The sequence below is a fragment of the Branchiostoma floridae genome, chromosome 17 (assembly GCF_000003815.2).
Source record: "Branchiostoma floridae strain S238N-H82 chromosome 17, Bfl_VNyyK, whole genome shotgun sequence".
Taxonomy (NCBI): domain Eukaryota; kingdom Metazoa; phylum Chordata; class Leptocardii; order Amphioxiformes; family Branchiostomatidae; genus Branchiostoma; species Branchiostoma floridae.
In genome coordinates, this window is record NC_049995.1 from 15,639,034 (window position 1) to 15,651,297 (window position 12,264).

Genomic DNA, 12,264 nt, shown 5'->3' on the forward strand with positions numbered 1-12,264 from the left:
AACAGTCTGTACGCGTTTCAAAACCATATCCAGTGCTTTTGAGTAAACTTTTTTGGCGTATCTTATTACCTGGATGTCTAACCTACATCGGCGTATCTATTCCTTTTGTTTCAGCGAATGAAGGTTAAACCTTCTGCAGCTGTAGCGCACTAATTGATTCTTCAAAGAGCCCGGTTTACACTAACATAAAATCATCAGCATCTTTTGTCAAAGCAGGAAGAAAGAAAAGCATCGTGTGTGATGTAACTGGTGGAGCGTTGGTTCGAAACCTCAGCGGTTCCGAGTTCAATACCCGCCGTGCCCCCAACGTTGTGCCTTTGCAAAAGGTACTTTACACGACCTTCCTCACTTTACCCTGGTGTAAAAATGGGTTCATAACTTTGGTCAGAGAGGTAAAAGACTACTTTTGCCATAATTAAGATCTTACCATCTGTGAGTGAAGCGTAAGTGTACCTCCACGGGCTCACGTTGTTCGCGCAGTTGTGTAATTCGCGAGATGTTTGTGAGCTGGAGGGACTGCAGACTGTGTTTTGAGTTCCGTTTGCTGTTGTGTTGTTGGGAACCCACAGTAAGGTGTAGTTCTGTGTATCGGCCACACTGAGGGAATACGGCACGCTACAACGCGATGTCACGTTCAGCATTTGCTTGGGCGGTGCACAGTGTTGTCCTATGAGTAAGGATATCACACACATTAAAAATTAAGATATAGCATAACTTGACAGTTCATCTGTGTTGGTAGACGTCATTCTGAATCAAGTTGAATTGTAATTTCCAACACTGGACAAATTTTCGACTGATCAGCACCAGTCTTTGTCAAGGAATGGGCAATCCACTGCTTGTGTGACGTCACGTTATGACTTAGTGAAACTTATGATGCACTGCTCAGGGAGTCACGTGTGCTATTTACATCACCCGGCGTCACAGATGTTACTTACACTCGAGCAGCGGTAGCTTTAAAGTACCTTAGGCCATTTTGATTTGATTATATGGATGGCATCCGCGCTCGCATCAATTTATGCCATTTTCAAAAGGAAAAAATCAACGAAACTTCTTAAAGCTCACCTGGTTCCAATCGCACCTGCCACAGCTGTACGGGACCCAGCGGGTAGGTGACCATGTCCTCAAGTAACCTGGCGTCCGGACTGACTCTGCCGTTGTACCAGCTTCTCACGTGGAGGGCGGGCATCAACCCGGTTGTCATCCAGGACCAAAACGATGGGATGTCAGCGATCTACAATTATACGGATTAGATTATTGCATAGAGAAGACTTCCAAGTGTGTATATATGTATGTACTACGTATAACAAACTATGCTGAATATCCGAGACGAGATCTTTGAACCTCCACTACTCCCTCGTACCAAAAGAAACGCTGGAATGTCTAGGGACCGATACACTCAAATACTGAAGGCTTGGTGATTCTACATTCACGTGAATGTCGAGTGAGTGAATGAGTGACTGATCATGAGTAGCTGTGAGTTGGTGAATGAGTGAGAGTGGGTGTGAGTTGTTAGATGATTGAGTGAGTGAGTCTTAGGATGTGATTGAGTGAATGCGTATGGGAGAGTGTGTTAGTTCCAACCTCAAAGAACCCAACCTCGCCCGTCTCCAGTATCTGCCTCTCCACATTCTGCGTCATGTATAACGCCATGGGGCTCCGTTCCCCGTATGATGTTGCCATGACAACAGCGATGAAGAGACCGAACACCAGAACCTCCAGTACCGCGGCGCGCCTCTTGCGTTTCTCTGCGCTCTTCTGTCGCTGCTCAGCCAGAGTGGACTCGTCCGGCGGTGAGTCAAAGCAACCAGATTCCGAATTCTGCGATACACGAACCAAGTCAACCATGTGTACCTAGATGATAATACTAGAATATCATTTCTCCATACTTTCTACTTACATATCAATGGTATAATATTTTTAGAGAAACTTATGAAATGCGGTGCAGCCTTTTAACTGATACAACATTAAAGACACACCTGTATCGTCTGTACACCATACGATTCTGGTCTCTCTCTCCAGAGGTACCGCTTCCACCCTGACGCTGTCTGCCATCGCATTGTCGATGGCATAGGTGTATTCGACACCATCTTAGAATGGCAAAATACAAAGCGTTCTGATCACATGTAGAAGGTATCATCACTATCAATGTTCATGATTTGATATTATAATATAGAAAGGCCATAATATACTTCGTGTCGTATATGATTTGTGATGATTATGAGAGTAGTAGTGCACTATATACCGTCCAGGACAAACGGTTTCAAGATACATTATTATTATGTTGTTGTTGTTGTTGTCTGTCTCACCGCTTCAACTCGTCGGTATATGTCACATGTGCACATGCACGGTATATGGTCATGTGTGGTCATTCTATATGACCAACTTCTTCCTAGTTGTAACTTCATCATAACTAGCTGTAGATTATTTTTATCTTATAACAGAAGAATTCACACCTCATTGGAGTCAAGTGTGCCGGACTGAAGAAACTCTTCACCAGGTTCGAGAGGTTCTGCTGGAGACTCGTCATCTTCGACTGGCGTCTGTTTTGTTTAAAAATGAGAAATTATCACAAAGACGTTCGCTTAGAGGTATACTTTTGTTTCAACCTGTATAAAAGGTCTTAGTTTATTCACAAAACTATAAGGAGTGCTATAATAAATGATACCTCTGAAATCAAAGCGAAAATGACGGCCACGATGAGCAGCTTGAAGGGCTGCATCAGGAACAGGTCGGTCACGAATGACGTCAGAAAGGTGACGAGCCACGCCTCCGCCTTCGCCCTGCCGAAACTCAGGGTGTACAGCACGGTGAAGAAAGCCGCCACAAAACTCGCGGTCCACACAAGCAACCAGCCTGTAGAGGAAAACCATACAGGAAACATGTCATAGTGTATGTACTAGATGTTAGGAGTGTGTACTGGTACAGAAAACTCAGGGTGTACAGCACGGTGAAGAACGCCGCCACGAAACTCGCGGTCCACACAAGCAGCCAGCCTTGAGCAAAACATTATCAGGAAAGGCAAAGGTTTGATGTAGAAATCTTGACACTGTACTCATTCTACCAATTAGTAAGATACCGGCCCGAGTACTACCACCCCCCCCCCTCCCCCACAAAACTTCCGTCAAGGCCCTACAGACGCCGGTGAAGGAGGCTACGTATACGGTCGTTTTGGCATGCCGTGAGGATGACAGATCATACCTCAATCGGGTGGCTTTAAAATGGATTTCGGAAGAAAAGTAGAAAGATCGTAGGACAGTAAATGATCTTTGGGGTACAATATCATTTGAACACTATTGTCGAGGCGCCACGCTCTCAGGAGCAAGCGGGTTGTGAGTGTGAGTGAGTGACTATTGGCATCGTAGCAAATGGTTTAAAAAGAGGATTACAATTAAGAATATACCTATATAGGCAGTCCACCAGGGTAGCGATGATTTGACCTTTCGACGATCATCAGCACCTGCCTCCTGTGCCTTCTTGTCGGTTTTCTTGTCGCCCCGCGGACCGGAGTTACGGAACAGGAAGGCGATAAGGACATTGACGGGCAGGATGATGGCAGCGCTCTGTACGCCGATCATGATCTGAAATCATATTAAAAAATGAGTGAGTGAGTGAGTGAGTGAGTGAGTGGGTGGGTGGGTGAGTGAGTAAAAAATGGGAGAGTTTGAGGTTGAACAAGTTCCACATACCTGCGGAAGTGAAATAGGCGGGTTGATCTCCACCCCAGCGAATCTGATTGGTTCTGGCGGCTCGAAGTCGTCCCCGCGGCCGAAGAACATGATGTTGGTGAGCATGGTGCTGTAGAGCAGCGTCAGGCAGCAGGACAGGCGCTGGACACGGGTGAACGGGCTCCGGGCAGGACGGCCAACCACCGAGAACCACATGTGGCCGTCATTCATGTCCCTTTTCAAAAAAGAACTGCCTATCAAAAAATGATTCTATCCCTGATCGCTTGTGACTTCTGGTTCTGTTAGGGAATCTTAAGAGAACATTAATGATCGCGTTGGGTGACCTACGAAAAGAAAACACTTGTGGTCGTCGCCCATGTCCCTAGTCAAAACAAGAAATGTCTATCAACTTCTGAGACGTAACATAATCACTCGGCGATAGTTATAGCAAAAGACCAGGCCTTATGACACCATATATACCTCGAAATGAGGCATTGAATAATCCTTTAATAATTCTCTACCTCGAGCTTTTGGCCAGGAACAAGTTGCGGAACTTCTTCAGGTCCTCAGGTACAGCCCTGGGGATGATCCGGTGGACCTTCCCGTCATCCTCCTCCACAGACAGCCATCTACAGGAAACACAGAACTTTGGCGTGCAGAAACAATCGAGCCCAACGCTCTACCAGTAACGCCATACATACCACCGACTCTAAATTTACAAGGGTTGATTTAATGAGTTTTTTTTCGTACCGTGTTAAGGACTCACCTGTTACACAGAAAATACGTTGTGTTGTTTCTTGCCCTGTTCGTCACCACAATCTGGCTCAAAAACCTGCGAACAACACATTAAAAACTGTGTATGATAATTTCTTATAGAAGAACTTTATTGCACGACAATTATTTCACTGACATACATGTTTGAGTGAGGATTGAGATTGCTTTCCTACTTACAAAAGTGGTAATCGTGATCATATCGGCAGAGGTCCCTATTGGAGATTCTCTACACAGAGACAAGGTACGCTATCTTACACCATTGGTGTATGAAAAAAAGTTACTCACCATCCCGGACTGTAGCCTTTATTATTGTGCCACACGCGCAGATGGGAGAGATCTCCCAAAGGTTCTTCTGTAGACAGGAGAAACGAGTCCACGCTTCCCTTCTCAAACAGAACCCGCTTTTCGTCCCGCAGTTTGAAGGGGGTACTCTCTTTGGTAAGTCCACCGAGGACTATTGTTACCTAAAACAACATTATGCAACATCAGTTTTGCCCTAAGTCAATTTTAAAAGTAGGATCTTTGCCTTTCAAAGGTTTAACCAATCACTTCATTGTACCAGTCAAATAGGAGCCAAATTGCAACGGCTGAATTGCGTACTTTTGGTTACAGATAAAAGATCGCAATTAAGAGTAATATCGTGAGTTTGACTATTACTGATTAAGAGCCGAGTCATGTAGGGATTAGAACGCCCTTGAATGGAGAGATATGTCTGCAATCACCAGGCATCAACATAGTTGCTCGCGGATGCTTGTTTGAATTTCTATGCTTGATTTGGAACCTACAAACAAGAGCAGGAGCAAGCTAGTTTCATGACAGTCTCTTTGCAGATGAAAACAAAATTCAACTACCTCAGCAGTTGTCCCAGCATTCCCCCGGAAGCCGGTGTACACAGTGATGACGTATTGACATTCCTTCCGCGGGTTCAGAGTATGACCCGGAAGTATTCCCACTCCAGCCTACTCCAAATAAAAGAGAACAACGGTTACCTATTTCTGTCCATCAAAATGGCATTTGCGCACTGTTTCAATATTTTTTAGAAAAATAGATATTCGATGAAAGGAATCTACATTTGTCTTTTTACACGTAATCGTAATGTCACGGAGAGCACCCCATTCCAGCAACAACTTTTATTCATATTTGAATATTCTTACGGGAGCATTCATTTGTTCGCGATTTGCAACTTCCCAAGGTTCTTTAATGCCAGAACTGGCAACTCTTTCTCCCGACATTAGAGAACCCAATTGGCCAACGTTGAAAATCACAAACCAGCGGCCCCCATCCACCCCCTATGAAAGAGCGATGTTAAAAGAGACTACATTTGATTAAAGTATAAACCTTGAGTAAGTCTCTTCTGTCCGCCTTCCTTGTTAACAGTATTCCAAACAGGTACAGCGCGAACACGGCTAGAACCAGAATCATTCCTGCCGGATTCTCCAGGACGTTTGCAGACAGCGCCTGCGCGATGTTGAGCGGGTTCGGCGGAACAAACCCGGCAAACTTGGTCAGGTGATCACACCGGCAGTGGATATGCGTCATGTTAGTCAGCGGACCGACCTAGAGAGATGAGGGATTAAAAGTTAACGATGTTGGTAGAGTTTGATAGAAATTGACATGACAGAACAAAAATAGATACGGTTTGTTGCAACAGAAACGTTCTATTTTACTCCATTGACCTGAATTCAACAGGTCAACAAAGACAAAAAAGCATGGTCAGCCTTGCACCCAAAGCGAGTGACGTAAATCTGAGGACCCGTTTACGTCTATTTCATATTTTTCTTGTTAGTGTAATTGCCAGCATGCTATGTTGGAAATAATTTGCCGAATTGATGACATTGCTTTCTATGGTGTACCTATGGTGTCACAAGTTTGTTCCTATGTATCATAACCAACATTCCTTGGCAATCAAGGGTTTTATACATCAAAAGTGTTTTTTTATTAACGTAGGAATCATTAGTAACGTAACAAAAGCACATACTTCGCACCCATCGCTGTGCCACAAGTGGACTTCTTCGTCGAAGTAAACGCAGGATGACTCAAAGACGGTCAAAGAAAAATCGATGATTTCTTCTTCGTCCAAGTCCAAATTAGAGCCAAACTGCACTCCTGTGGTGATACAAAGGGGCTCAACATAATAGTTGTTATTAAAATTGATATCACCACATTTGTATAAAGACAGCGGGTTACAAGGCTACCAAATGTAAGAAGTGTTGGCTGTACTACCAACAGAAACTGATAGGAGGCGCTTTCTTTCTGGCTCAGCATTAGCATAAATGAAATCATATCAGGAAACTGAATTGGTTCCATCGGTTATAAGAATACAAAAGGGGTAAAACATAAATAATGTGTGACTGACAATATACCACTTAGAATATTTATTTACTCTTTTCAAATTATTATATTGTTTGAATAGATAAATCATATTGTGTGTGTGGGCATGCCAGTAAACAATATTACCAATGCCAAATTTTGTTAGGTTCCCCACGTCATACTCCGTGATGTCCACCTCCTCCCCATGCAGCAGCCACTGGTAGGGGCTGGAGGTGAGGTTCGTTCCGTTTATCCACGGAACTGAGACGATCTGGTCTTCAGAAACGGGCAGCGTGGCTGTCCAGTTGAAGGCGTCTTGTGTAGGTACGCAGTCTTTGCAAAGAAATAGCGAAACGTCTTGGGGAAATCGGGCGGAGTTGAAGTCGATGTAGAAGCCCAAAGTTGACTGTTCCTTTCCAACAAGGAACTCGAACACCTGAAATGATATCATAATAAGATAGTTATGATAAATACGTTCAACATTAGAATCCCGTTTTTGGCCAAAAAGGAAAGATCAAGAATACCATTGAAGCTATGGGTCCCATTGGACTGAGTTTAGGTCGTCTTCAACTAGATATTTACTAACGAAAATACATCAATTCACCGGCAGCAAAACACTTTGAATACAGTGATATGCGGAGGCAAGAAAACCGGAAAGTACCTCTATCTGGGTTCTGGGCAAAACACTCTACAGTTACGGCAAACTACCCCATAAAGGCAATGAATGATAAGGCAATTAGCTAGTAAACCAACTCACCGCCAGGTTGCCGAGTGATACCGACGCCTTGAAGACATACACGGATCCATCCAGACTCTCGTTCTTCCGTCTGGTCAGGATGTCGATGGGCTCACTCAAACCGGAAACCGGAAGTGTCCGGTTACCACACTTCACCTCCAGACCGGTGACGTCAGTGCGTATCTCCTGCGAGTTGTTGGAGTACTCGAACGGGTTGAAGTTGGACTCTAAGAACTGAAAGATGAAATTGTCTTAATGATGTACATCATGCCGTTACGCTCCAATACTTTATTGTGTGGACATTCACTAATTCCCCCCCACTTGATACATCTAAGTAATATAGACAAATCTATATTCCTTATGATTCTAGACAAACCTTTTCGTATAAAGCATATCTGTTCTTACATTTTCAATATCACAAAGAAACGAGAAGAAGCCGAATGTACGCAGTAGAATACGATTCTTGAGTAGTGTAGACTCATTGTATCATTGTATCATTTATTGTGACCCGTACTGAACCCAGTGGGTATGTATGTACAATAAAGGTCTTCATTCATTCAATACTAATACAACTGTTGCATCAAGACATAACTGCAAATCTACGGTGGTATAATGCTTAGGTCCCTACGTGGCCCTGTGGGGCACCTCGCAACTCCCGGGGTATTTCTGGACCCGACCGAACCCCGGTTTGAATTTAAGTCGCGTTTTGGGGTTTCCAGAAGATGTTATCCATATAATCAAATCCACATAGCCTTACCTGGATCCCAACATCCTGATCCCCATTGCAGGAATCTCCGAGCAGGTTTGGGAAGGAAGGAACTCTGACCAGAGAATCGCTGTCTCCTCCAACTAGGTACACTCTCCCCGACATCCTCGTCCGGTTCTCCCGCTTGATCTTGAGATGCAACTGATAGCATAACATTTTAACAGACTGAGTATAATAATAGTATCAAAAGTAGTATAAAAAAACTACTATCTTTCCAAAGGTAATGCTAGGTACTATATGAAAATACGTAAAAAAATAAAATTGTTTGGCAACAAACTTCTTTAGAATTGTTTGAAAAGAGGGCAAAATCGGTTGAACCAGACTTGGCTACAGTCATGGTATTTCATTTTGGCTAACCAAAGAATACCATGTCCTTCCATCCTTGGTAGTCCATTAAGGAGACTATTAAAATCTTGAAAATTAAAAAAAAAACGAATTAACTACCACGAATTAGATATCAATACAAAGGCACATTTTTAAAGAAGAGTAGTAGAAAAAAGGAATAATAGAGTTTTTTCTATTCAATGTGTATCTATCATGATTCGTTTGCTTTTAAAAGCGGCACGTTGAGGTGATTTACCAATTGTAATATTGGTTACATCGACAGAATGCAAACTTGAGAGACTTAAGTTCTCGAACCACTGTCTGAAAAGGTTTGATAACATCTCCCTCAATAGATCTGCCCATCTTTTGTCAAAGTAACGAATTTAGGTACACAGCGAATAAAGGTCAACTAACGTTACCTTTGATAAAGAAAAATCAGCGTAGATTTCCTGATCCGAGAATTCCGGCATCAGCTTGTTTAGATAAATGTCATCCATGATGTCCAGGGCTTGGAACGATATCGTAGTGGCCTCTCTATTCTGAAACGTGAGACACATTTAGTTATTACTCCGAAACAGAGTGCCAATGTAAAAAAATAATCTTTAAATGGATCCGGACACCTAAAAAGATTAGGCCAGCAGGTAGACCAAAAAAGATACGGTGACAGTTTTCAAATTCATATCCAGTTGCTTGAGTAACTGATTTTTGGCGCATCTTATTTCCTGGATGTCTAACCTTCATTGACGCAAGATGTCTTCACCAAATCACTTAGATAACTAGAAGAGAGGAATCGAACTTCCAAGCACTCAAGATAATTGCTAAGGAGAGAATATGGTGAAGTCTGAAGAGTGTTTATAGATAGGCTAGCAATCTACAGGCCATTGGCCAAAAGGAGAGATAATTAGAAGATGACAAGTCTGAAAGAGGTGGATGACGTAACTGGATGGTGACTAGATTGCACTGATTGTGAGAAACAAGGGACCGGCACCTGGTTCAAACATTTAAAGAATATACACAATACTACATTATAAAACCCGAAACGAAAAGTGTGCTATGTAAAGAAGTAAAGGTTAACATAGCTCACTCACGTAGGCTAGATTGGAGGAGTATGTGTTGTCATCCACCTGTTCCTTCTCGGCCATTGTGCTTGAGGCAGACAACACGTTCACAGATCCTGAGTAAGACATCAGAAAAGAATATATTTGCCGCTTCTCGGTCCTTAACTTTATAGTATATATGTGATTACAATCGTAATGAAAAAATGTAGATATAGTAAAGCAGGTGAACATTTGAATATTGAATAGTTTTTTTTTTCAATATTACACAATCTTGATATAGCTGACTGACCTGACATCATTACCGCCGACATTTTGTTGATATCTCCCATCGGATTCTCCTCCAGGTCATCTGCGAGTTCCCTTGTTTTGCCGAAGGCATCCTTTATGTAGGTAGCTGCCAATACCTACACACAGAGCACGTTTAATTTTGCAAAGTGATTTTTTTCTCTTACCTTTATGTATCTTACCTATATTCAAAGATGTAAAATATACCAAACAGGTGTGAAATAAAAATAACACACAGCAGATATCAAGCAATTATATGATATGTAAAGATTATGACATATCATAAAAGATATAAACTAGATGTAAAATACGTAACTCAGGTCTTATACAACGCTATGCTTTAGTCAGCAACTAAAGCATGGAACTCAAGATTCTATGGGCGCAAGGCAAGGGACAGAGCCAGACATGTACAACATTGAATAGACAACATAAAAAACCCCTGAGGACCGGACATTACGGCATTCCAGGCTAATATTCAAGCAGATTTACCAGTGGCAGATAGTATCAAAGCTGCCTAAGGAGTACAGGTACCCAAAGGGAGTCATCAGCCACTGGGGGTAGCCAAACACACACCTAGGCCGGCTTCACTCCTCTGGCAGCTTTTGATACTATCTTATGCTACCGTTGGATCTGCTTGGAGATTAACCCCAGGCCACTTATTTGGCTTTAGAAAAAGATTTCAAGATCATCAAGATGGAGAAAGAAGTACAGAAACGTAATTGGTAATTAAGCAAACATTTGTAAACACACACACGTACCTGAGACTTCCCGGACACCATTTCAGGAATAACGGTCGCCAGTAAGGCGGAAATGGTCACACCGTTGATGCTCTCAACGTCATCTATTGCCACATTGGACAGCCCTTCCATAATCTTGTCAACAACCTGTAAAATGCAAGTTACAAATCAATGACTGCAACGATATAAGAAAAAATTTCACCAAGCTGTTTAAAAGTAACCTTTTGTAATATCGAAGTAGTACATTTAACAGCCAAGCTAAAGCTTGTATCCCGACATTATTCAAAGCATTTTGATCTCATTCGAGGGAGCACCAAAACGGGAAGCCACTCCAAATCCTGCCAGAATGAGGCAATAAGAATGGGTGCCGGGCACAAATATCAGGAATGCAGTGAGAATTTCTGGAATGCAATCTAATAGTATAGTACACAACTACACATGTAATACGGATACCACGGAATATACAGACATTCAGACGGCAACCTCATGTGAAGGGGGTGTAAGGTCAATTGGAATAGCCTGGTATCCAGCCGTAATATATGAATGAATGAAGACCTTTATTGTACAGTTTTGCCCAACCGAGCTAAATACAGGTCACAACAAGTCAAGATATATACATACAAAAGTATCACAAATCTAGTCTGACACAAAAGTTCGGCTTCTTCTCGCTTCTTGGTAATGGTGAAAATGTAGGACTGTATGGGTCGCTATTGTCGGTTTGATATAGCTCCCGAGTCTCTTCTCTCTCAAGAGACTCGGGAGCTATATTACGGCTGGATACCAGGCTACAATTGGAATCCCTACCCGAATGTGGATCAAATTTGGAAAATCCTTCATTCCGGTTGGTTCTGCTTGATTCCTGGGTGTGGTGTGAAGGGGCCTTTATTAAGAGCTTATCTTCATCGGAATGACTGCAAATGAGTACGTAGCAAAGTTGATTCTAATAGAAAGATATAGATATATCAACAGCAATTACCTCAATCGTATTTTCTCCTCTAAAAGCCAAAGCCCCGGTCACAGCCGAGGCAAATATGGATCCTTTAAACGCAGTCTGCGCGTCTCCTAACGCAAGTGTTCGGTAAAACTCGCCATCCGGGTACGGGAAGAATTTATCCAGGTAGCTCTGGAGCTGGGACATGGTCGGTGCATGTATCTGCAATTAAAAAAGTCCGTTTTATATTAGAGTGACCTTTATGCAATGATACACGCAATTCTTTCACCAGTGCTCTCAATGCAGATTCACGATGTACACAGTTAACCAAAGACGAACTATTTATAATTGTATAATGACAGCCACAGACAACATTTTACAACAAGAACTATGTGAGTTCGTGTACATGGGTTTGAAGAAGAGGGAAGAGATATGTTAACAATAGATATACTGTTATAGCATAGCTCTAGATGTTTAGTTTATCCAATTGTTTCCTTGTATCACTACATGTAATAGTACTTAGCCTTCAGTACACTACCAAAAATGATTTTTGCTTGTTTTGCTTACCCCATGGACAATTCTTATATGAAGAAAAATATTCTTGCAGGAGTCAGGACTAAAATGTAGAATAAAATTCTAAGCAAAAGAAAATCTCAAAAAAATCTCAATTCTCATGCA

General features: G+C 42.4%; 2 protein-coding genes across 2 annotated transcripts in view; both read right to left on the reverse strand.

Annotated features, from left to right (window-relative positions):
* Window positions 1-7,178, reverse strand: part of LOC118404370 — a 178,752-nt gene extending 171,574 nt beyond the window's left edge. Inside the window, exons 1-2 of the mRNA XM_035803440.1 lie at window positions 6,897-7,178; window positions 6,418-6,545 (exon numbers count right to left, since the gene is read on the reverse strand). The gene's annotated coding sequence lies outside the window, so the exon portion shown is untranslated. The remainder of the gene's footprint in view (window positions 1-6,417; window positions 6,546-6,896) is intronic.
* Window positions 7,179-7,485: 307 nt separating this feature from the next.
* Window positions 7,486-12,008, reverse strand: LOC118404371. The gene is made up of 7 exons (XM_035803441.1): window positions 11,632-12,008; window positions 10,677-10,802; window positions 9,923-10,037; window positions 9,664-9,749; window positions 8,995-9,114; window positions 8,243-8,392; window positions 7,486-7,719 (listed from the first exon to the last, which is right to left on the reverse strand). Exons 1-7 carry the CDS (start codon window positions 11,791-11,793, stop codon window positions 7,486-7,488), a joined length of 993 nt encoding a protein of 330 aa, XP_035659334.1. The 5' UTR covers window positions 11,794-12,008.
* Window positions 12,009-12,264: the final 256 nt, after the last annotated feature.